The sequence below is a fragment of the Piliocolobus tephrosceles genome, chromosome 1 (assembly GCF_002776525.5).
Source record: "Piliocolobus tephrosceles isolate RC106 chromosome 1, ASM277652v3, whole genome shotgun sequence".
Taxonomy (NCBI): Eukaryota; Metazoa; Chordata; class Mammalia; order Primates; family Cercopithecidae; genus Piliocolobus; species Piliocolobus tephrosceles.
In genome coordinates this window covers 74,542,490-74,570,116 of record NC_045434.1, presented here as the reverse complement: position 1 = coordinate 74,570,116, position 27,627 = coordinate 74,542,490, and the positions used below count along the sequence as shown (strand labels likewise).

General features: G+C 33.8%; 1 protein-coding gene across 1 annotated transcript in view; it reads right to left on the bottom strand.

Moving 5' to 3' along the window:
- Nucleotides 1–27,627, bottom strand: part of SPATA17 (spermatogenesis associated 17) — a 225,563-nt gene that overhangs the window by 115,279 nt on the left and 82,657 nt on the right. Inside the window, exon 6 of the mRNA XM_023203722.1 lies at nucleotides 15,162–15,285. Coding sequence (XP_023059490.1) covers nucleotides 15,162–15,285 — 124 coding nt within the window. The remainder of the gene's footprint in view (nucleotides 1–15,161; nucleotides 15,286–27,627) is intronic.

Sequence of the window (27,627 nt, the reverse complement as noted above, 5' to 3'; positions counted from 1 at the left end):
TAACCTTGCTTCCTTGCCAACCCTACACATCTAGTTAGTGGGAAGTACATATTTCCCATTCCTCGTGTTTTCGTGGGCTTCTCTCTGCCCTTCAGTATGTCAAGGAAGAAGGAGTAGGTTTTCAGTATTGTGCATCAGGAAGGGAGTTGATCCAACCTAATTTGGCCCCTTCCCCCCACCTCTTGAAAGCCAGCCTATTTATGGGAAACAAATATCCTTTGCTCTCACTTCCTTTCAGATTCACAGGGACAGGCCTAGTTTTCCTCCGCTGTCTGCGACTAGGAGGTAGACTTAATGATGGAACTAAATAGAAGCAAGCTCATTATTGATTCAGATGTAAACTTCCAATTCAGCTTTCATTACTAATTATGAGATAGAAGTATATTTTTATCTCCATCTATCTGTATTTTTTATTTTTCTCTCCACTGGTTCTGAAATCAGACAGGAAAAAGGGGGTTTATGTATTAGGCTCTAACACCTCTCTTTCCCGTCTTAGCCAAGTTTCCACCCTGACTCTTCCATAACAGTACTTAGGCAAATATCATGTCTCACTTTTGCCATTAACTATATTAATGTCTCAGGTGCTGCTGAATATACCAATAAATGTATCTTCAGTTTTATCATTTGGGATGTAGCAAGTTCAGTTTTTAATTGTCATGAGTATTCATTAATTAAAAGAAACATTGTTAATCAGATCAAGAATGAGATGTCGAAGACATTTGTATTTTCATAAACATCCCTTCATCTCATAAAATGATTACAAAACAATGTGTAACAGGAAGTTGAACAGGGTTTCTGTTATTTCAGAATTTCAGCTGGTGTTTCAAAGATGAAAATACTAAGGAGATGACAAGTACCCACTTATTCCTCTCTTCATTATTCTTTCTCTGGCATGACAAATAGATTGCCTAACAAGTGTCCATAAGGACCCATGAAGCCTTGCTTGACTTCCTGTGAGAGGGCCTTGCATCTGAATTGTCTTTTCCACCTTCTGATCTCTGAAGAAACTGAGAAGCTAATTCCCACAAAGTATTAAAGGCTAATAATGTTGAATATGTTGTCTAGTAGTTGCTTTCAAGTAAACAGAACTCTTAAAATACAATTTCACTCATAATCCAGGAAAATATTCTTAAAGTAGGTCCTTTCTCAGCTCCCTTGAAACCGTCCATAAATGGAAAGCATGGTTTTGAAGAGAGCCAGAGCTAAGTTTGAAATGTAGTTGCATCCTATATCTATTGTGTAACTTGGTTTCATTTGGGGCACACTGTTAGCTTTCCCCTTTGCCTTTTCTTGGTATATTTAGACATAAGTTACTAAAAAATTATTGTTGCTTTAAAAATAATTTTGTTTTACTTACAATCTTGTTTCATTAAAAAAAAAAGAGTGAATAATTGGAATGAAAATAAAAGCTGCCTATCTTGTTTTGTATCCAAAATTATTATAAATCAGAATTAGGACATGTACATAAACCATTCATTTATTAGTTAATCAACATTACTTGAGAGCCTACTTTTGTATGAAATACTGGAGGTATCAAAATGGCGTGATTGTTCTTCTTTATGAATTCACCTACCTTAGAGGGAGGTAGCTATAACCATACAACCAATAGCAAATGCTTTATTAAGACATAGCAGGGGGAAAAGGGAAAACTGTGCCTTGAAAAAGCAAGGAAAACTCAAAAATTTTAATATTCAAATAATAGCAAACAAGGAGGTTGATTTTGGTATAGATTACATATAAACAAAAAAAGAGGTAAAATAAATTGAATCATTTCAGTGACATGAATTTAAGACCAATACAGATGATCATAAGTTAACTTATGTACATAGAACATAAATATAAATAACATTATTTACGTATTATAAATACAATAAAATTACATTATTTTAGGGGATTGACATTTATTTAATGGGATGTTAGAACAGAAATTATATGCATACATATGTGTACATGAATTAATTTAAAAGCTAATGGAAAATATTGCTGAATAAACTTGAGAAAAAACTCTGAAATTCAAGCCCTTAAGGGGATGACTAAATTAGGAATGCTTTTCCTTATATAAGCACCTTGTAGATGTAACTTTTCTCTAAACTCAGAAAAAAAATTTTTTGGCAGGAGTTTCTTCTCAGCATAATACTAACTACTGAGATACACAGCTTATTTATTTTACACTCAGAGAGATTCACAAATTAAAAGTTAAAGATTCTTTTCCCTTTCTCTCTTCTCCACATCTTCATTTTCTCATCTTTTATTTTACTGTCTCTTGTGATACTTTGTGAATAACATAAGTCATTGCTGAGTAAAATATTTCCAACTGTCAAAAGATACAGTAGATAGAGACAGCAATTGACAAGATTATTAGTTTTACAGAAAACTTTTCTGCCATTTTACACTAAAATACTTAAAATCATATCACACCAAAATGAAATCAATTTTATATTTTTTAAATAAAAAATTGGAATTCCTCTTTGGTTTTGTTTGTTTTGTGATTGTAACAAATATGCAATATAATAAGCAAACTTTCTGTGTCTTCTAAAATATTTACATATGATATATCACATAAAATCCAAAAATCATAGATTATTTCTTGTGTTGGACTATACTTTGATCTCAGAAGTTAAATACTCATGATCTTAACAGTGATCTTAATGACCACATGAGTCACATTAGTCAATGCTTGAGTATCTTAACCATTGACTCAGTTAAGAGCTTATTTGAAGAAAACATTTGGGAGTATAATCTCTCTCCTTAAGTCTCTAGTTTTAATATAAAGGGCATAGTGTATTTCATTATAGGGTTCACAGAGTAGGGAGGGTAATAAAGAGAAAGATTAAAGGAAGAAGACAATGGATTAGACTAGAGCCTGAAATTTTAAAATCTGGCTGCCAGATACTCAACAGAAAGATTATGAAGTTTTTCAATCCAAAAGAGTGGATTAAATATCAGAGACACTGGGATATCTATATAAAGTTATTCTTCTAATCTCATCGAAGAGCTAGGACAAATCATAACCTGACAAACTTCACAAACTCATTATTTATCAGTTATAGATAATAGCATCTAACTCATGACTGGGCTCAATCCAAAATATTTCTGGAGTGTCCCCAAAATAGAAAAATAGCCATAATAGTAATAGAAATAAAAATTTAAATCTACAAAACTATTACAGCCCCATTTCTTTCATTAAATCTAGTTAAAGAAATGACCTAACTGCTTGTGTTTCTAAGATTTGGATTTCACTATAATATAAATTTAATTAGTGATAAAAAAAGGAACCACCAAAAGCTTAGTCTCTTCTAACCAATGAAGAAAATGATAGAATCGATTGTAATTAACTTGACAATAACTGTAGGATTTTTTTGTTTCTTTGTTTGTTTTGAGACAGGGTCTTGCTTTGTAGCCCAGGCTGGAGTATGGTGGCATGATCATGGCTCACTGCAGCCTCGACCTCCTGGGCTTAAGCAAGCCTCCCACTCAGCCTCCCAAGGCACGCACTACCATGCCTGGATAATTGGTTTTTTTTGTAGAGATGATGTTTTGCCATGTTGCCCAGGCAGGTCTTGAACTCCTGGTCTTAAGTGATCTGCCTGCCTCGGCCTCCCAAAATGCTGGGGATTACAGGCTTGAGACACTGTGCTGGGCCAATAGGAGTTTTATATGAAACCAATAGAAATTTGCAAATACTAATTAACTTTCAATTGCCTTGTATAAATTGCATACAATGCAATTTAAAATATGGTGTTCTGGGGTAAGTGGAGGAACATTTTACACTGAGGTAAGAAATGGGAGCTACATTTGTTATGTACTTTGTTCTAATTCTTTTCTGGTTTTTGAATGTTTTATTAAGACTGTATTTGAAATTTTATATGTTTGTATTTGTGTGTGTATATATGCATATACATACATAACATGTACACATGTATATACATATGTACACATACAAAGGTATACATATACATATATATACATATACAAAATATATTCAGTCTTTTCAATACTTAATAACTATCTCTACTGCATACTGAATACATTAATTTTAAAAAGGCACCCAATCTACTAAATGAAAATACACTGATCCTGAGTTTGATGTCCAAATTTTGTTTTCAATTTAAAAAAGAGAAAGAACCAAAGAAAATTAGGAGATTCAGCTTTAAAGACAGATAGGCCTAAAATGATAAGGTTTACTTAATTGTCTGAAGGCTGGATTTGAAATCTGGTATGCCAATGATTATTTATAGCACATTAAAACAAATGTTAAAACTTATTTGAGCAAGTTTAACAAGAGCAGCAGAGTTTTCACACAGTACATGAATGGAGTCTACTCAGAGGTGAAATAACAGCGAAACTAACGAAGCTTAAGCTTTGGGGCCCCTTGCTTTCACAGACCCCTTCCAAGGCACAGGGTAGGACCCTGGTAATGTGCTCATGTGGTCATGCTTTTGTAAAACTTGCAAAAGTCAGATATCAGTGAATGCCACTGTCTCTTTATACTCTGACATCCTCTATCACACTTCCCCATGGGTTGGGTGGTATAAGAGTGGCTGTGGGCATGTTGGGATCAGGCTGTGAAAAAGATGAGGTGGGTACATCTTTAATCTAGGTTTAAATATATTTATGTGGGGTTTCTGTCACTTCCACATTTAGTTAATATTTGTTAGCAATCCCAATACAGAAATATCTCCCAGGAATATTCCTACCACCCACTGTGTGGATAGGAGGCACTCTGAATGAAGGAGCAGGGCCAGGGGCTTCATTGCAATAGGAACTTGCTAAAGTGCCTCACCACCAAAGTTTGTGAGTATGGGGAAGAAGTGAGGTTTAAAATGTACCCAGCCCAAAGCTAGTCTGTAAAAAATTATTCCGACATTCAGATGTGTAAATCATAAATGGGGAATCCAATTCTTACAATTTTCTATACAAAATGGAAGACTCTCCTTTCAAAAATATACTCAACATAACACATTATACAACACTTTTATAGTAATGAAAATTTAGATCAATGTTGTCAGAACAAAAAGGTAAATAATCCATCTCTTCTCACTTCAGAAAGTATAATAACATTATTGTCAAAAAAGAAGCAATCAAAGAGTATGAAGTCAAAATATAGAAAACAAATGCTCCAGAGCTGTGCCAGGCAGTTCATTAAAGCACTATGCTATATTTTTAGACTTCTAAGATGTTGGGTAGTATCAGACCATTAAAATTTGAAATGTGCTTGAAATGATTTCCTTTCTCATTATAAAAATTATTGCCAGTTGTGGTGGCTCATGCCTGTAATCTCAGCACTTTGGGAAGCTGAGGCAGGAGGATTACTTGAGGCCAGGAGTTTGAGAGCAACCTGGGCAACACAGCACGACCCTATCTCTATAAAAAATGTGAACAAACCTAGCCAGGTGTGGTGGCACCTGCCTGTAGTCTTAGCTACTAGAGGCTGGGGTAGGAGAGCACTTGAGCCCACGAATTCAAGCTGTGATCATGCCACTGCACTCCAGCCTGAGTGACAGAGCGAGACTCTGTCTCTAAAGAAAAAAGAAATAATGAACTTATCCTCTTGTATTTGAAACTTTGCATATTTTATCCTTAAAGGTGTACTCCCCAAATTGTATAAGCTTCAGGCCCATAACACATGGATCTGCCCCCAGTCATACATAACGGGGAGGTTTATAATGTGTTTTGCTAAATAATTTATTTTAAAATGCTGCACACTTAAAAGCAAAAAATACATAAGGGAAAGAGCTAAGGCACTTTTCTACTTAAGTGGCTCTCTTTTAATTAATTTTTATTTTATTCTTGCCTCTTTCGGAAATCGTTGCCACTTTCTTAGATGTGAGGTAGTTAAAAGACGGCAAGAGTTAAAAGTTAAAAGAAGAGCAGAAAAGGAATTCATTCGAGAACACAACAAGATTTTTTTTTTTAAAACCACGTTGCTCTGTCTCTTCAAAGAGAACTGACAATGGATAATAATGCCATCCCTTTCATATATTACAGGATAATAAAAACTACAATGTTAAAGAGGGAGGAAATAAAATGTAAAAGTTAATAGATAATTCATTCTCCATGCTAGTTCAGTCCTTGGCCTTTCTGCACAGAGACTGCCAGTAGTAACAAATTATGTGATGATTTTGTGATGTGAGCTGTTCACTTGGGATTAAGAATAAATGTCCAAACTTGAGGGCCTGCCTCTTAAACTATGGATCCAAAGATCGTAAGTCAGATCTCTACGTAATCTTGAAAGAATAAATCTACCAAGGGTCCAAAGGGGGGGAAAAAGAGTCCCAAACAACATTGTAGTCACCAGAAGGATAATTTCTGCTTTATAGAATATTCTGAAAATAGATACAATAAATTGCTTTGAGCAATTCACCAGAAGGTACTATAGATATCTAAATTACATTCTGGCTTTCTTTATGCTTCTATATACAGGCCCTAGTTTTTATCTTTGTACATGAACTCACTTAGAATCGATGTTTCTTATAAGTACCAAACCATTTCAGAGAAAGAGATAAAAGGGAATTCAATGAAAAACCAGTGAATATCCTTTAAAGAAGGATGGCTGGACAGTCATAAAAGTAGGATACAGTTCCTTCCATGTAGGGTTTATTTAGGTGAACCAGGTGTAGATCGCAGATGTAGATGACTAACTCAGGTTTATTTTGTGACCATGGTATACTGAGGATGCCCAGCTTTACAGAATGTATTCAAACTATTTGTGTGACCTTGAGCAGGTTGCTTCATCTTCTAGTCTTAATTTCTTTAATCGGTTAAAAGAGAACGCTGGAAATATCATCCTAAAGATCCCATGCTGCTCTAGCACATTTCGATGAGTGGCGCCTCTGTCAGTGTGAGCTCCTATTGTTAAATTTTTCTGCATGAAAACATTCATACAAACTACTGGGGAGTTAGCAAAAGCAAATATAAGATCCTTCATGTAAAACATATGAATCTACTTCCCAAACCATACATCCATAACTCTGTCTTATTACTAGACCTTTCCAACTCCTGAATAAGTTTGCTAAATAAGTGGCAGGGAATGTAAGAATTAAGAATTGGTTTTGGAGAATGCTGTGTTAATAATTGATGCTAAATAGCAGTGACCCTAAGCAAAATGACACAACTGATACATTTCTTCTGCATGTCCTCTTAATATTCTTTTTAGTGCCATAAATACCTACTTTCCTCCCCAGACATCCCATGAATGCATTACACCCTTCAGCATCCCTGGATCTCTTTCTTACCAACTTTATGTCGATTTGGGTCTTTATACTCTAGGTATTGCCTCAGGTCTCTGAATGTACTTTTCTCTCCCATTCTTATCAGAAGCTGTTCACAATGTATCAATTTTCACTAAGATATACCATTAAGGACAACCTGAAAGCTAAAATATCTCCTTTCTAAAAATAATCTAAATTAGTTATCTAAATTTAATAGGAGAAAGAAATACATCTTTAATGGTAAAGTAACAGTAAAATTCAAAGTATTAGCAAAAAGCGTGTAACATATTTCTCCTTTTCTGTGAGAGGCAGAGGGGAGGCTTCTGAATTTCCACAATATGACAAGTCACCAGAAGTCACCTACCTCTACCTCATATATATATATATATATATATATATATATATATATATATATATAGAGAGAGAGAGAGAGAGAGAGAGAGAGAGAGAGAGAGAATCTTATGATAAATTTCTCTAGGATACAAAGTCAGACTGTATCAGTATGCTCATATTGAGGAGCAGAGGCAGATCAGACTGAATAGCAGAGTGAAGTCAGATTATAAAGAATTTTGAACACTTATGCTGAAAAATATGGATTTTATCCTATGGATAACAGGGTAGCTTTGGAGGCTTACAAACTGCAAAGATAAATGAAATAAAAATGCTCTTTTAGAAAGATTTACCTGATGGTGGTAAATATACTGGGTTAAAGGACAAAAGACTTAAAAAGAAAATCATTTGAGAGACTATTACAATTGCTCAGTGTTCAGGAAATAAATATGAAGGGACTGATTTGAAAGACACCTAGAATGATGAATTGAAAGATGATAGCAAAAAATGAAGAAGAGTCAACTACTTCAAAACCTTGGTTAACTGGGGATAGTTTAGAATCGTGGATTGTTTAATGTAATGTCTGATTTGGAAAATAGAAAACACACACACACAGAAAAAAAAAAAAAAAAAAAAGCCTGAAAAATTTCACAAAGAACACGTGAATGCTCAAACTCAGTTTGCATCAAACCACAAAGATCATAAATATAATATTCAGTGCAGTGAAGATAAGGGTACTATTGGCAACCATAAGTATCAAGGCATACATCCTTTTGCATAAATATCATGGAAATACAAAAGACGGAAAAAAGGTCCAACTAAGAAACTAGAAAGGAACAAAATCAATGTTTTCCAAGTCAGAAAAGTGGTTTTGAGATAAGGTCTATAAGGTCCAAATATGTGCTCCAGAAAGTCATTGCAGGTACATCTTAACATTACTCTTGAGTTTCCCTGTCACCCCAAAGATACTTTTCAAATATACCAAATATACAAAGACATATGACACATAGATACACATACCCACACATACGCAATGTGCAATGCAGTACCCACACATTAGGCAACGGTATAGCCTCTCCAAAGGTACTTTCCAAATATACCAAATATACAAAGACATATGGCACATAGATACACATACCCACACATATGCACACACGTTGGCAGGTGCACATGGTAAGGCTGCCATTTTTCTAGGGCTTCATCATCTCAAAGTAAAAGTGAATAATCACATATTGAGCACTTGATATGCATAAGATCTCTCCACCTAGATACTCAAAAGATAGAATTGAAAGCAATAAATGATTTGGAATAATTAATTTTTTTTTTTTTTTTGAGTCAGAGTCTTGCTCTTTCACCCAGGCTGGAGTGCAGTGGTGCGATCTCAGCTCACTGCAACCTCTGCCTCCCGGGTTCAAGCGATTCTCCTGCCTCAGCCTCCCAGTAGATGGGATTACAGGCGTCTGCCACCACACCCAACTAATTTTTTTGTATTTTCAATAGATACGGGGTTTCACCACATTGGCCAGGCTGGTTTCGAACGCCTGACCTCAAGTGATCTGCCATCCTTGGCCTCCCGAAGTGCTAGGATTACAGGCGTGAGCCACCACACCCGGTCAAAATTTTCCTGATTTAAATATTTTTCACCTTATAAGATTTGCATCCTGGAAATTAAGTTTTTAAAAAAGGATTTGTCTTATAAAACTGTTTTTCATATCAACAGACTACCAATTAATTATGGGTATGTCAAGTTTATCTATTTATTTTATTTTTATTATTATTATTATTATTTATGAGATGGAGGCTCGCTCTGTCGCCCAGGGTGGGGTGCAGTGGCACTATCTCAGCTTACTGCAAGCTCCACCTCCCAGGTTCACTCCATTCCCCTGCCTCAGTCTCCCGAGTAGCTGGGACCACAGGCGCCTGCCATCACGCCTGGCTAATGTTTTGTATTTTTGGTAGAGACGGGTTTCACCGTGTTAGCTAGGATGGTCTCGATCTCCTGACCTCGGGATCCACCCGCCTTGGCCTCCCAAAATGCTGGAATTACAGGGGTGAGCCACTGTGCCTGGCCAAGTTTAATTTTTAAAATTAAGACAGTCTTTCTCTATACAAATATGATTTAATATCATTTGGGAAAAAAGTAGCTGAAACCATTTTGGCTTCCTCAAAAATATAATTCAAAGTAAAATTTTATCAGTATTAAACACAGTATAGGGTCTTTTTAAAATAATAAATAAAATAGTTATTTCAGTAATATTTTCACTACTTTAGTGGGGGGTGAGGAAAAATATCAAAAATCTATCATATAAATTATGACATGAAAATTATTTCCATTATATACATGTAACAATTTTAATTGAAGTAAATTTGTTTCTACTTTGGTTTTAATTTCAATATGTGTAAACTCTTAAATGCCACTCTAAAATAAAATAGACATAGTTGTACTGAGTTATATGTATATTTTATGTTTATTTACCTTTTTTATTATCACATTAAAATGAAAAACAGGGTAACATTTTCACTAATAAGATAACTATTACCGTGTATAATTCTACGTAATAACTAATATTTCCAAACTAACCTTTTATAATTTGGATCTTGAATTTTACATTTGTCTGCAATTTTTCTAATCTCCAAGAAGACTCTCAAAAATTCTGGCAATATTTTACAGGCATCTTTTACTAAATCCAACAATAAGCCTTTGCATATATCCACCAGTAGGTGGAGCAGACAACATAATTTATTACCTAAGAACAAGGGCAGGGGAATGAAAGTCAGTTTATTTGGAATAAAACAAATCTGCAAATGAGATTTTCTTCAAAGGAAATATGTCTTATATGTGTTAGATTTAGTTTGACTAGTTGCTGAATCAAAATAAATAACTTTATTAAGTAACCAATCTTTAGAGAAAGATAAATTAAATTTACAAATGGACGCAATATTTGCATTTTACTTTATCCAAATCAACCAAAATTAGCCTTCCTTTCATAAAACTTTTACAGGGACAAAGATTTTTTGATGTGTTCATTTAATAAGGGTGCTAAACCCAATCCTGTTTTACAGGTGATGGGGTGCATACCAAATAGTATTTTCTGGGAAATATAATTGACTAATCCTATTATGTCTGTAGCAACAAATTAACCTTATTACTACTAGTAAATGGTGATTGATTATTTATGCAAATAAGTTACCATATTCTGCTTTCTGATTGAAATAAACATATACAAAAGGTGTTTTAATATGACTCGAACTTTTTAATTAATAAAACCCTGAGGGGTCTATTAATTCACTCATTGTAATATTAGTTATTTACTTGTGTAATTTCTATTAGCACTAACATATTTGCTTGAATAAAGATGAGATAATTAATACCATCAAAAATTAGTAATAGCTTTTGGAAATATTTTAAGGTATACATTGAATTTGTACTAAATATAAGCTTAAACTTGACTTTAAAACTTTGCAATCAGCATATGAGTATATGAGTATATCAGCATAATCATCCTAAAATTACTAATATATTAAAAAACTCATAATCTTACACCATCTATATCTGAATTCACAAATACAATTTTGACTTACAAAATTATCTTCTATGAAGCACTGTCAAAATTGTTTTATTTCTACTCATCTAAAGTAAGCTATTAGAACAATAAAAATGTAATGTAAAAATTACTATTCTATAAACCATACTAACATCATTCCTAATCACCAATCGCCAATATAAATCATCAATATAAATAATGTCCCCCTCTTTGCTAAAAATGCTATTAGATTTATTCCTTTTAAGCAGACCAATAAAGCTTTTCCTATCCTGATATACTTTTTATAAAATTATTCAAACTTGAATATTTACTTGGAGAATTTTCAAATATCTGCAGGAACTGAACGTTAAAATTGATACAAATCTTTTAAAATAAATATTATTAATTCTTATTTGGCTTTTATTTGTACTTAAAGGTCTACAAATATAATTTGAAATCAAAATCTTAAAACAAACAATGAAATTAATTTGTAAACAACTAAGTAAGGAATATTTTGAAATCTGCAGCTTAATTTCTCCCCAACAACCCAGACATGCTGTAAAAATTACTAACAACACTCAGATTGAAATATGTGTCTTTTATTCTCTGAATCTTCCTTAGGCTCAGGAAGGAAGGTTATGTTATTTTTTTATTAAAATAAAATAGCACATCAGCAAAATCATAAGTATAAATGGTTACTAATTTCAGTGAGATCGCCTATATAAAGAGTAGTGAAAAGTTGGCAATTTCCATCTACAAAAAAATTGACATTAGACTGAAATTAGGCTTAGCGCTTTTTGCGGTTAAAGATTAAATAGTATATATTTATATATACTAAAGTCCTAGCACACTACTATTAGATGGCAGGTACTAAAAATATTATTGGAAGTGATTAACTGGTGAATTTAAGTTAAGATTAATGTTTATTGTATTTATTAAATCTTAGTGTTGCATGCTTTTGTTTAGATGGAGACAGTTTGTATTAATAGTTGTGACTTGTAGTATGTTTTAAAGTTCAACTTTTTTATATCAGGATGAAAAAATACTGATTAAAAGCTAAGTAAAGCAAATCTGTTGGGATATAAGGAATAGAACATATGAACTTTCCAGTATCATTCTGTCAGTACAACTAATCCCTTGAACAAAATGAACAGATGAGACTAAGATGACACTGCTATTCTATTTTACCACCACACACACAAAAAGTTTGTCTTGGAAACAAAAGTGGCTCTATAGGTTCAAAGGGTTGTCTTTTCATCTCTAGTTACCTGTGATCAAATATTAAGATCACTATGATGAAGTTTACCAACTGACCAGGTCCAAATGAAAATCCCTGTTATTTTTGTAATATTTCTCTCCAAGGGAAGCGATTTGAGAATACAGTTTCACCTGTAATGTCCTCAGGTCTGTGAAGTCAAGTGTCAAATGGAGGTGGGGGACACCAGTATAGAGATTTCTAACTAATTTTTTTTTTTTTTAATAACTAAAGGAAAGCCAAGAAAAGAATTGAGAAAATGAATGCTTCCAATTGGTAAGATTAATGGAAGAAAATTAAAGAAGAAAACATTAGGTTTACCTGTGGTTGAATTCTAATAATATGATTGATACCATTTACTGAATGCCCTCTAAGGGTCTGGCACTGTTTTAAATACATGACATTTAATCCTCATAACATTCTTCCAAGGTGGATTTCATTATCCCACAAATGCAGAGTGAAGAAAAGGCTCAGAAAACTGAAGGTAATCTTCTAATATATTACCCTTAGTGGGAGAGCTGGGATGTCAACTCAGCTCTGTCTGATGACAATACTTGGGTTCTTTCAACCTTGCCATAGTGCCTCAAAAACAATTATTTTATTGGATGCCAAGGAGTTTTGGAGACTAGGGATCACTAAAGTAAAGTTTACACACATTGATATTATCAGCAGCCTATATGGTATAAAGGAGAAAAACGCATTGACAGCTTGTATATGTTAATACAAATATACTTAAAACACAACGGTAATATCTGAAAATCCATTAAGGTCTATGATTCAAGTGTTTTAGTCAGGTTTGTGAAAATTCTTTGTCAAACCAGGTGCTTAATTTAAAAAATGAAATGAAATTAAATTAGTTAAAGAAATAATGCATAGAAAGTCTCTACAATACTGTTTGGCACATGATAAGCACTCCATAGATATTTGCTGTCAGATTATTTTTATTAGTTAAAAAAAAAAACTGAGTCTTCATGGACTTTCTAAATCATTTCACTAGATACTCAGTATCTCAACAACCTTGAATAAAACAGAATTAACAAATGTTCAGTTAAATACAATTTCACTATTTTAGGCCAGGTGTGGTGGCTCACGCCTTTAATCTCAGCAGTTTGGGAGGCCGAGGTGGGGGGATCATTTGAGGTCAGGAGATCAAGAACAGCCTGACCAACATGGTGAAACCCCATCTCTATTAAAATACAAAAATTAGCCTGGCGTGGTGGTGGGTGCCTGTAATCTCAGCTACTCTGTAATCTCAGCTACTCTGTAATCTCAGCTACAGTGAGCCAAGCTCACGCCACTGTACTGCAGCCTGGGCAACAGGGTGAGACTCTTTTTCGCTCCCTCTTAAAAAAAAAAATGATTTCACTATTTTAAAAAATGCTTTCTGTATTACAATACCCATCATAAGTATACTTAGCACAACTAGAACTCATATTAAGAAAGATTCAGAGTATAAAGATGTTCAGAGTTACTACGATTAACAAATGTATGGTAAAAAACAAAATATCAGATTTAAAGAAATAAGGGTATTAATAGTACTCTTAGTTTAATGAAAGTTGAAATTACTAATAACTAAAGTTAAAAAATTGCTGCAAAAAGGATTTTTTTATTTGAAATTCTATATAAAAATGTAGCACTTCAATTATACAACTAAAACTGTTACTACTATAGATTTTAATGAAAAGTTAAAATATTTTGACTTTCAATTTTTAAAAGGATCTTTAAATTATTACCTAAGTATTTGAAGTCCAGTGACCTTAGAGTGCTGAGTGCCATGTCTATTTCTACTAGCTTTGTATCTCTAACTCAGCCACGTAACACCTCTGAGTTTGTTTCCTTACCTGTCACATGAAGATAACTCAGCTACACAAATCCAAGTAAATATGAAGATAGTCACCATGATTAAAAAGTATTGATATTTCAACTACCAAGCAGAGGCTAGATCTATGTTCCAAATGTACATGGCCAGCCCAGGATTTAATATATTTTTTTAATTTGGATGCCTCTAAGGATGACATTCAGTCTTGGGACTCACCCTTCACCACTGGGACTTGACTTGCCCCTGCCTGGAGACATTCGATTATGTGACTGGCCAAAACTACAACATAAGACTTGAAGGTCTATGAGAAAAAAATAAAGACCCAGAAATTATTAGTTTCCTGACTAGCTCCCTAGTAACAAAACACATCTCAACCCCCAAATTCATGCTTTTTTAGAACTGTATTTTTTTTTTTTGAGACTATTCCACATGCCATGTATTCTTTCCTAGTAACCAGGACAAAATCCAAAGTATTGACATTTTAGCAAGCATTGTAAAATAAATGTCTAAGTATTCCAAATTTCATGATTATATTTCTATAAGAAGATGTAATTGCTGAAACAATTTTGTTAAAAGCTTTACCTGAAAACTTCCATCAAAATTTAGAAAGGGTCAAAAAATGGTTTTAATCTCAACATTAGCTCAATTAAAAGAGAAAACATGAAAGCCACTTCAGCCTAATAACTTGTTAGTTCTTGATCAATTCACAACACAACAATAAGCCATTCAGAATGAGTTTTGAAAGCGAGGTTATGCCCTTCGTGTTGTGTTATCACCGTGGCAGATCACACTGCTGACTTGGACCTTTCTGCCAGCATCGCAGCGGCTGCCTCTATGAAGCCGCTGTCACAGACGAGTCATGGTGCCTGCGCGCACCTACACAGAAGCACGAAATTGAACTCGAAGTAGTGTCTTTGTGATATCTTTTCAACAAGTCATGTCCCATTCAGCCTGCTAGTTTATCTCTGTCAGGCTAGGGGCCCAAGTGGCTTACAGGAGCTGTCAGGGACAGGTAGACCAACCTGCTTTGTGCTGAGGAGGTAATGCATCTTTCGGGCTTGGTAATCTCTTTTCTTCTCTTCCCTTTCGAGGTTAGCTTTCTTCTCTTCTCTTTCTTTCATTTCTGCAAACTCCTCCAGTGCCTTCCTGCATCAAAACCATTTGCAGTTATTTATGATACTATGTGTTCACATTTTAATTCTTTCACTGACGATAAATCCGTTTTTTTTGAGGGGCAACAATCATCCATATCCATCCAAATCAGTGGTGTAATCTATCTCACCTGCATTTTCTACAAGACTCTTTGCAAAATTTAGAAGGCATTTATGTGATTTTTCGGTGATTAAGTTTTTGAGATCAAATGAGTATATTATAATTAATTCAAAGCTGAGAAAATACTCATATCAAATGCAAAGTAAGTGTCTTACTAAATTATCAGGGTTTTTTGCTTTAAGATGAACTTTTTTGGACATACTTAAATCTCCCAAGAAAGCATCTGAGCTACTGTTTTCCCTTACATTTTAGATTTGTATTTTCAAATCTCTAATCATTTATTTTGCATACTAACTAATGGTCTAATTTAAAAAATGTGACAGGTTTTATACATACACTTAATTTATTGTAGGTTTACTTCAGTTAACAGTTCAAACAATACCAATAAGATTACAAATATTATCTTGCACTTCAAAGGCTGACATTTTGTCCAATTATGTAGATAATTCGAATAAAAGCTAAATTAGGTGAGAAAGTGCAAGTCTTTTCTAAGCATAATAAATTCTATTAAAATAATGAAACTTTTCATTATTTATGTGTATCTAAGAAATATGAACAAAAAAAGCTTTTAAGTATACTATGTGAAAACACTTGCTAAACAGATTATGATATCAAATATGGAGAAAAATAAATCCTTTATTTTCAAGGAAAAACTTAACTTTTTGTGTTAAAATAATGTTTTGAAATTGTACTATACTTTTTTTTTAAAGTAGGTATGTAACTTAGTGTCTAGTTCTGTAAGTAAAGTTTTAAATAAATTGAGCATTTTTCTCAAAGATATCTGAGGAAAGTAGAGGAAAAAATTCAAAAAATAAAAGAGATTCTCCTTTCTACTTCAATGTCTAGAAATATTTTTGTTGCAATTTTCTGTTAAAGGCTACCAATACAATACTTCATACAAGGTTACTTATGAAACACACTGACGTTTAAAAATCACCAAGCTATGCTATTGCAGCAGAGCAATTTTTTTCAACATAAGATTAAATTGCAAAATAAATGAATTACTTGGAGTGGCATGGCCCCCATTTTGCCACCCTTCTCTTGAAAATTGCTTATTAATATGAAAAAAGGAGTCAGAAAATAGCCTGTTTTACTTTATGCATAGTATTTTGGGGGCTTCTGCACCCACAGAGCCAGGCTAGCTGCAGGTTTAGATTGTGTTGGCAAGCTGGTACAATGACCTCTCTGACCTGCATCTCAAGGCTATTATGAATCGCTAAGTAACCTGGTAAAGCCAAACAAATTTGTTTCCATTGAAAGGATCTCTATCTGTGTCTGAGAATTTGTTCTGTACCAAACAAACCTCATTAACTGTGTCCATTTTTGACAAAGAACTAGGAGTTAGAGGGATTGGTGACCTTTCTTTGTCCTTAAAGTACAAATTTCAAGGCAGTTACATATGAATAAATGAGAATTTTTGCTAGGAAAAATAACAATCATACATTACATTAAAAAGTGCATACATTATTTATTTTAATCTTTACTATTGTTATTATGAAAAAAATAAAAATTAACCAGATAACCACCACTGTAAAGATAATTACTCAGAAATGCATGTATGTAATTTTATATTACTCTAAATGTAAGTACAGTAATTTTCTAAGCAATCATAAAAATAAAAAATCTATAGGGAAGTTCGTGCTCTATAAATAATTTAATAAATATGAAAAGCTCTTATATAAGAAGAAAGGCCTAATATAATTGAAAACATATATGAACGGGTAAGGTACAAAGATGTACATAGAACTTGGATACAAAATCAAAAGTGTAAGTTATTTTAAGTAGTAAAAACAGTCCATCTTCAGAATATGGAAATGTAAAATAAAAACAGTATGTATAGAGTGGCATGGCACAGCGAACTAAACCTGTGAGATAATGGAAAAGAATGTTACTTTCCAGTGTAAAAAGAAAACGTGTAGGAAACACTAAAAACACTCATCTGGTGTCATCTCAAAACACAAAAAAGTAGTTAATTTAATAAATTCATCCAATTATTGAAAAAAATCAATTCTTAGGTTCCAAATTGATTTCTTGTAATATTTGAGAGTGTGTGGATATACTGAACAAGGCAGTAATATTTTTGTCAAACATTCTTTGTTGAATGATGAAGTAGGAATTGCTAAATAAATTATTCTTGATATATAAATTTTTGTTATATCAGCAGGGTGAAGATATTGCTCAGTGTGCAGGATGCAATAAAAATTATGATCTCATTAAAAATAAGAGGATGGAGACCATTCTAACTAGGATTCCCTACAAAATTATAAAAATTACCTATATTTTTAATGTGGAGGTTTTTTAAATGCAGTACTTCTAAGATATTTAAATAGATTGTTTTTCTGTTTTTACATTTCAGATGTATTTTCTCATTTCTATCCTGAAAGAAAAAAAATCCTCTGATATATATAGTATAGCTTTTACTAATTACTCTATTTTGCAAATATAGAAACACATAAAGAGATTAAATGACCTACTGTGATTAACAAATAAGTTAATGGCAGAAATGGAATTAGAACCTCTGTGTTTGCAGATTTTCTAACTCCAGACCAGGCTGTCATCTTCCTGACACAAGAAATATTATGCCAAATATATTTTTATTGAATTAGCCACGCATATTTTCTTTTATCTTATAATCCTGTCTTCTACCATATAAAGAAATTTGAATAAGTTCCAAGACTTCCTGCCTTGTTTTCAAATCTATAAAACATTTTCTGATATAGTTTTAAAATAAAGATAAAAATTACTGAAACTCTTGAAAAGCTTTACATATTTGAATGTATTTTGCTAATGATATTTATAGGGATAATAAAGTATTTACATATTCTAATAATGATAGCAATAATAATAGACACAATATAGTGGAGTGATTAAGAGCATAGACTCTGTTTTTGTTTTTGTTTTTGTTTTTTTGAGACGGAGTCTTGCTCTGTCACTCAGGCTGGAGTGCAGTGGCACAATCTCAGCTCACTGCAACCTCTGCCTCCTTGGTTCAAGTAATTCTCCTGCCTCAATCTCCGAAGCAGCTGGGATTACAGGCGCGTGCCACCGCGCCAAGCTAATTTTTGTATTTTTCATAGAGATGGTGTTTCGTCATGTTGGCCACTCCTGACCTCAGGCAATCCATCTGTCTTGGCTTCCCAAAGTGTTGGGATTACAGACCTGAGCCACCGCACCTGGCCAAGAGCGCAGATTCTGAAATGGCACCTGATTATAACAGCTCTGCTATGCTCCTTACTAGCTGTTTACCCTCTGAGCTGCAATATCCTCATTTGTAAAATGTAAATATATTAGTATTAGTATCTTTTCCATTAAATTATTGTGAGAATGAGATAAGTTAATCAATGTAAAATGCTCAAAATATTGGCTGGTACACAGTAAGGTGCTATGTAAGTGTTAGCTATTTATTGAACATTTACTATGAGCCAAGTACTAGGCTACATGCTTTACCTATTCAACTGGATATGCTTTCTCTACTTCCCTTGGTTGTCTCCTCCTTTCTCTCTCCTGAGGAGAGTGCATTTTATGAATGAAATCCCACAATGCAGAGCATAGAATATGGCTTCCTAAGAGGCATGGGTTATGGGGTAAACGCTGATAAGTGGAAAATAGGAGACAGAAAAGACTATGCAAATAAATTTCTCCTTTCCCTGTCCTCCACCTACTTATCTGAGGGATGGTTTCTCCTTGCAAAACTGAAGATAACCTGTGTGGCTAAAGACAGCAAGCATGGCCGGGTGCAGTGGCTCACACCTATAATACCAGCACTTTGGGAGGCCAAGGTGGGCAGATCACCTGAGGTCACGAGTTCGAGATCATGCTGGCCAACATAGCGAAATCATGTCTCTACTAAAAATACAAAAAATTATCCGGGTGTGGTGGTGGGCACCTATAATCCCAGCTACTCAGGAGGCTGAGGCAGGAGAATTGCTTGAATCCGGGAGGCGGAGGTTGCAGTGAGCCGAGATCGCACCACTGAGCTCCAGCCTGGGTGACAGGGCAAGATTCCATCTCAAAAAAAAAAAAAAAAAAAAAAAAAAGACAACAAGCATGTCTGCTGTGCTATATCACATCACTATGGGGTTCTTTGTGAAGCAGTGGCCAGGACTGCAGGAGCTCATCATGTCTCATTCTTACCTACAGAACCAAACCCAAAGTTCCAACTGCCAGGAGTGCTGGCTGCTGACTGTTCATAACTATATCTCACTGGAGAAAATCAGTTGCCCTGCCCCAGGTAGATTTTGTTATCCTGTCCCCAGCCTGGATTCAATCAATGACTGGGAATTGACAGAGTACATAGGCCCAGAGCCTTTGCCTCGGTTTGGGACCAATATAAAGGGCCATCCAGATCCTAGAGCTGAGACCTCCTGATGCAATTCAACTTCTCCCTCAAACTTCCTCCTCCCTTCTCTTAAAGATGTTGCTCCCCAGTAAATCTCATGCAACAAATCACTGTCTCAGTGACGTTTCCATCTATGACACTTCCATCTATGACTTCTTTTTTCTAACCCTCATTGAGCTGGTATTGCTATTTTTTGAGCAAGTAAATAATTCTAATGTATAACATTAATGTATAAAAAGAGACTGAAGCTGAAAAGACGCTTAAAAGCTATTTGGCACTATACAACTAACACACAATACAAACCTACAAGGCCTTTCAGCATTGACCCCTACTTCCCTCTCCTTCTCACTTCATATCACTCTCTCCCAGAATCACTATGCTTCAGTCACAATGGCTGTATTTCATTTCCTAGCAAACCATTTATTTCTACTTCAAGATCTTCACTTAAATTGTATTTTCTGCATTGGATTTCCTTTACAGCAATCTGAATTCTCCTTTCACTGTTCTTTTCACTCATAAACACCGTAATTTTGTTTTTCTTCCATATAACTTAATAAAATGTATAATCATACATTTATGGATATATTTGTTTAATATATATCTTCCCTACTAGACTGCAAACTCTGTAAAAAATAAAGACTATTTCTATGTTGGCCATGTCCATTTGAATGAATAAGTAAACACTTTTAAAAGACTACTGTCTCCATATAAGTGTGTAGGTTTATGTATATGAATGATGATAGGAACTACAGAGAAGTGACTGCAAAAACAAGTATATAATCCTGCTCAATCCCGAGATCAAATGAATGGTAACGATTACTTCCTATCATTTAATAATTCATGCTTTCTTGCATTGCAGATTTTCTTTTTCTTGTTACATTTTTTTCTTTTTAAACTGTTTCTTGATTTTGTCTAATGTCTGTACCAAAGGAGAAAAATAACATATTTCTATAAAATATTTTTGAGGAACAAGAGCACTCTGCTCAAAATTATATTATTTCCACAAGTGATATAAGATAAAATATCCAAACTCATAATCCTAATAAATATATTAATATATAAAAATATGTATGATATATAACATATTATATAAATGACTCAATTATATACAGTTAAATATTTGCTCAGTATACTCATTAAATGCTTTATTCACCATAATGAAAATTATTAATAAGATGGACACATATTCTTTTTGCTTTTCTTGCCCATTTCAAAGTATAATTCTAAAAACAGAATCTTTATAATTTTTATATTCTCTTTTTTTAAGTCAAGAACAAAAACACAAAATCTCCATCCTTTATTCTAAGAAGGCTTCATAGATCCCCTCAACAATAATTAAATTTTAGTTGTTCCCACTGTCATAATCTCACTGATTATGAATCCTTTATTTCTCTTTCATATGTCCATTACCTTCTGCAATACATTACAGTTGTAGGTATGCATGCATGACTTGCCAACTCACCCTCCTGAATGCTAAGGTCCTGCTATAGGCTGAATATTAGAGTCCCCCCAAATTCACATGTTGAAGCCTAAATCCTAAATGTGATGGCATTTGGAGTTAGGGCCTTTGGGAGGTAATTCAATTATGGAGGTGGAGCCCCCATTCAATGGGATTAGTGCCGTGGGATTAAAAACAGACATGAGAAAGGTGCTCTCCCTCTGTGAGGACACAAGGAGAAGACGAAAACGACTGTCTGCAAATGAAGAAGAGTGCCCTTACCAGATGGATATGTTGGCACCTGTCTTGGATTTTCCAGTCTCCAGAACTGTGAGAAACAAATTTCCCTTGTTTAGCCACTCTCTGGAATTCTGCTACAGCAGCTCAAACTGACTAAGACAGGTCCTGAAGGTCAAGAATACTGTTTATTTATTGATGTGCACCTCCCAAAACACTTGGCATAATACCTAGTATGAATTTGGTGCCAGCATTCTCTTTCACTATTTCTCAGTTGACTAGTACATTTCATCAGTCCTGATGGTTTAATTAGGAGAGAGAAGAAACTACATTGTGAAAGTCCTCTGTTGGGAAGTGGGGGTAGAACCAGAACTCCAGCTCTTTGTCTAGGACAGTGGTTCTCAAAGTGTGGTCCCTGGACCAGCAGCATCAACTTCACCTTGGAACTAATAAAAATGCACTTTCTCAGACCCCACCCCAGACTGGCTTAAACATTCTGGAGGTGGAACCCTGAGACAGTCTGTGAAATATTACAAAGAAGACACAAAATGTACTTCATAATAATTCCATAAAAATCATAATTTTGACAAAGAAATAAAGAATTCTACCAAGACTGTTTTAAAAGCACAAATTCCTAAAGATGCAGAAGCAACTGCTAATAAATAATGCTACATAGATTTCTCAAATAAAACAGAATGCCATCATCTGCACCACCTTTAAGAAAAAATAAAATTCTAAGGAAATGGATTTAAACAATTCTGTACTGTTCTTACTCTGTTTTCATAGCAAGTAAAGTCAGTGTGTGATTTTGTTGTAAGATGCCTTCAAAATAAAAATACTCATGACTGTCACATACCTGTAATACTAGCTATTCAGGAGGCTGAGGCAGGAGTTTCACTTGCACCCAGGAACTCAAGACAAGCCTGAGCAACATAGTAAGACCCTGTCTCAAAAAAATCAAAATAGTCAGATGGCATTAGTCTGCTGTGGTATATTATAAAAGTATTTTAGTTAAATTTATTGAATGTATTTACATTTCATCTCTAACAATTGTCTGCTCTGAATATGTTCACATTAATTTAACGAAATAAGTAAGCCATAAAAGAAAAAAGAGAATGCTGAGTCTAAAATACAATAAAAATACTAACCATAAAAAAGTCATTTACATGCTAGGATTCTGTTTGATATCTAAAAATATTTTGTGAGTGATAAAAACGTTGGAATAGATTATCTGGAAGTAATTAAGATACCTAAAATATTCCCATTAGAAACAAAATTTAAGTCAGTCAAACAACTTACACCACTTATTTCATCTGCCTTATTTTGCTACTGGTTACCTACTCCCTGCATCTGGTTGACAGGTGTTGCGAATTCCATTAGGGCAGCCCTTCACAAAGGGAAAATATGTTTAAAATGAAATATTCTGTAGCACATAGTCATTAACTCAAGCACTCAGGTTGCACCTGTTTCACACCTTACTCTGAAACATAGAGTTGAAACTTTAACATTTTAGAAACATTTAGAAAGGTCCTCTAGTAAAAAAAAAAAACAAACAAACAAAAATGTTTAGTTACAAAATCCTTTGTTGCAGTATAGAAGAGTTTCTCTTCAAAAATAGCTAAGCTACTTTAAGAGTTAATACCATGGAGAGAATTAACACTCATTTGTTTATTCAGGCAGATATTCACAAACATGTTTAAGATATTTAGCGAAATAAAGATATTTAAAGAGTAGTACTTGCATTCAAGTAGGTTGCAAATAAAATAGCTGATAATTTATCAGACTGTAGAAAATAAGTCTGTGAAAGAAATAGATACGTAGTGCTTAAGTTCAGGGAGATAACTTCTGATTAAAGGGATCAGAAAAGGTTTCATGGAGGTGATGGTATTGGAGTTGGACACTGAACCATGAGCAAGTTTTCACTAAACAGAGAGAGCAGGGATAGGGAGGAGTGGTGTTGAAATAAGTCTGGATCATTCACTAGAAACTCTTGCTCTCTTTGGTAGGCTTTGACCATCAACAGCAAAGGACAGAAATGCACTTTTGAGAAGAAAGGTTTCCTGGCCACACCTAAGTGGGCTCTCTAAGGGTAATGCTGGCAAATTTATTCTCTATAGACAAGACATTTTGAGAATGAAAAGAGTAAAAAAGATGATAATAGTCAACGTTATAAAATTACAATACCATGACTTTAGTCTGATCATAAAAATGGATTGTCCAATTGCTCTATTATTTCATTTACCTGCTTAGCATGATTATAAAAAGCAATAAGACTCCATTCAAAGATCATTCATGAAAATAATTTTTCTTCTTCTGACTTTTTGAATCAACTTGGTTGAAAAGAATTTTTGTATAGTATTCTTTCTAAAAATATGCACATATTTCACTGTAAAATTATTTTATTTTTTATCATCTAGAGAGTTGCTCTAAAAGGAAGTAAAATTTTATATAATATATATGATGTCAAATAATTGAGAATGACATAAGTACAATAATAGCAATAATAATAAAATGTATTTATATAGTACATTATTTTCAGGGTTCCAAATGCTTTCAGACATTAATTCAGTCTCACAACATTCTACTAAGGTTGGTAAGGGGCAGATATTATTAACAAGGTCTCTGTTCGTCTTTGTGAAATAAAATGACTTTACAGATTGTGACTTTGAGGCACAGCATGGGGGCTTTCCTGCATAAAGACAGATGAAGGCATATCATATTCTCTCCATTGCCCATCTTCACAGTGATTCAGCTGTGGAGGAGGAGGATCAACCCACTACATTTATGTTTTAGGTAGAGTTCAGAATTGAGGTAGTTACAGTTCCCATTTCCTATAAAAAGAGTTTCATGATCTTGTTTATTTTCTTTTTAGTCAAACATCACACATTGTCTCTCGTTTAAAATGTGTTAACCTCACTTTAAAGCAAAAATAATTGCTGCTGCTTTTGCATGCAATCCAGTCAACACAGACAAGGGACATCTCTCAACTAATCTTGATGCTAATATAAAGCAATAATAACATACCATAGGATGATGTCAACATATTTTAAAACAGTATGCTACATGTAGTTTCAGAAATTATCTAATGAGTTTTGGGAAACTATTTATTGAGCAATTCTTTTACAGCTGATCTTAGACATCATTTTCATATGAATGCCACAGGGAATACCATCCCATTTATTGTTGGATAAGAAACTGTTACAAAATAGTGGTCATAGAGAGGGGAGAGAGAGAGAGAGAGAAATAAATTGGAGTAATTTTCTTTCTCCATTCTTTTCATTGTCAACTCCAAGAGGGGAAAAGGATAGATTTAGAAGGAAAGGAAATGGGAAAAGCTGTAAAGCATTACAAAGGAGTAATAAAAAAGTGATTAAAAAAATACATGATTCTTTATCAATTTGCTGTTTTTGTAGTAGATTATCACTACATAATTTCCTATTTATCATACAATTTGTTTATTTAGGTATACATGTGTTCTATGAATTCCCATTCTATGCTAATATTATAATTAAAATACATGTTAACATTATTCTCCAAAGATTCATGTTTTTTAGTATTAAAACTGTTAAAGAATATGATTTAAGTATTTATTTTGGGTTTGCTTAATTCTTATGCTAAGAATATACTCTAAAATGCAATCCCAGTGTTTATATTTCACATGTTTCTAGAACCTCTAGGTCATCTTTTACTATGGAACAATTAAAAGGAAGGAAATAAACAGATTATGGTGATCAGATTTATATTTCAGAAAGATCAGTAGGGAGGAGACTGAAGAGGAGAGCTAGGAAAAGAATTGATAAGGCTCAGCTACCAATAGAGAAAAGAATTTTTAGAATGAAAATCTCATGTTTCTGGCTTGGGTGCCTAAATGAAGAATGGTTCAATTTACCATAGAAAGAGGAAGAAGTTTAGGGAAATAATTTTATCTAAACATGCTTAGCTTGAGATGTTGGTGGGATGTCCAAGTGGCAATGATAGCAAGCATTTGAATAGATGGTTAAAACAATCAAGATAGAGGTCTGGGTGGAAGAATACTTGGAGTTATAAATCATACAAGTTCTAGCAGAAGTCACAGAAGTGACAGTGATCACCCATAGAGTGTAGAATGAAAAGGTAAATGCATCGAGGAGGGAATACTACACTAATATTTAAGGTCAAATAGAGTACACAAGGAATGCGGAGAAGAAACCATTAGAAATGGAGAAAAGAAACCAAGAGAAAGTGGTAGCAAAGAATTAAGTTATAAGAGAAGAAAGTGGTTTATGGTGCCTTTATGCTTCAAAGAGATAAAATAAATATGGTGACTTTATGCTTCAAAGAGATAAAATAAGATGAAGGCCAAAAGAGTCCACAGGACAGTATTACATATAAATGATTTTTTGGCACTAATAACATTTTCTCAATAGAATTTCATGATAATGTAAACATATCTCCAAATATGATTAAAAAGTTTACATATTATTAATATATCAAGCATCTGCATCTGAGATAAATCTACTCAAAATCAGCAATATGAAAAATAGCACTCTCAATCCTTATCACAGAATTTTTTTAAAAAAGAAACTTTTCTTTTGTTGTCTATCAAAAAATCAGGTAAGAAAAGTGAGAGATAAGAACTTCCAAGTCCATCCATTCCTCAAAGCTGGACAACCGTAAGGCTAAGTCTATGGACTAATACTATTTTAGTCCTTTACTTTCAAATGAGTAACATTTTAGTACATTCCCCAGGAATTTTTTTTTCCTCAAAAGATCACTACAAAAAAGAAGGATTTGAAATTCAGACTGCTTTTTTGTATTTGAGGAAAAAAATAAAAAATAAAAAACTTGGCTGGGCATGGTGGCTTACATCTGTAATCCCAGCACTTGCGAAGCCAAGGCGTGTGGATGACTTGAGGTCTGGAGTTCGAGATCAGCCTGGGCAACATGATGAAACCCTGTCTCTACTAAAAATACAAAAATAAGCCGGGCATGGTGGTGTGTCCCTGTAATCCCAGGTACTCAGAGGATGAGGCAGGAAAATTGCCGGAACCCGGGAGGCAGTGGTTGCAGTGAGCTGAGATCACACCACTGCACTATAGCCTTGACGACAGAGTGAAACTCCATCTCAAAAAAAAAAAAAAAAAAAAAAAAAAAGATCACCTTACTGAAGACATCGCTCATTACATTATTTAGTGTCTGCTACTGAGGATTCATGTAAAATTTCTTTCAGGATCAGTGCTAGAAAAAACTGTTTCTTGGCATATGCAGTAATGTTTCTCCATTTTGTTAATGGGACATACTTAGCTAATCATCTTCCCTGATCAATTATACCATTAGCATTATCATATCTGTATTTTCCTTTACTGTGGTCGCTATGTCCTTTGTAAACTGCTTGAAATTCATTGTGGAAAGAGTTAAATTGAAACACCCACATAATAAGCTTTTTCCTTTTGTTAATTCCTTCTAGGGACTGAAGCATTTTTTTCCTTTCTGTATATTTTGCTCTTAAATATTTTGAAATACTAAACTGTAAAAAGTAGTACATTCTTGTTAAAATATAGTATGTGAAAAGACTGTGATCAAATGGTTAATATCATTCCCTATTTTAAAGTGATTACATGGATTACGCCATTAACTAGTAATTATGAATAAATGGAAGACTGTTTTTAAAGCAAAGAATACATTCTACATTTTATGTTGGACACCCTGGATTGTGTTATTATGTAATTTCTACCAAATTAATTACTATAATTATTGTATCTTGATATATAAAATGATTCTACAGAAAAAAAGTTACACTTATAGTTAACATTACAGACTAATTTGTTTCTTGAAAACTAAAATGTTGTTTTCTTTACCTCTTTGGGATAGACCTTACTATAAAAGAACCTGTCATCAGCATACAATTAGATAAAGCTAAACTGCTATCAATTACTTGGCTGAGATAGTAATATTACGTTTTTTAAATGAGGTTTACTGAAATGTTATCTTGAGGTAATCATATTTATTCTCCTTATTTACACAATATCTATGGTGCTCTACTCATGTCCTTGAAATAGGGAACAGGGACACCATACTATGAAAAAGTGGCCTTGATGCTGGAGTTCATAAATTTTGTTCAGCTTTGGATGAGTTCAAAGAATTGCCATGTAAGAAAAGCCTTACAGAGGGAATTTATCTGATTATGGCAGTAATAATTACCCAGCTGTTTATTGCAGATAGA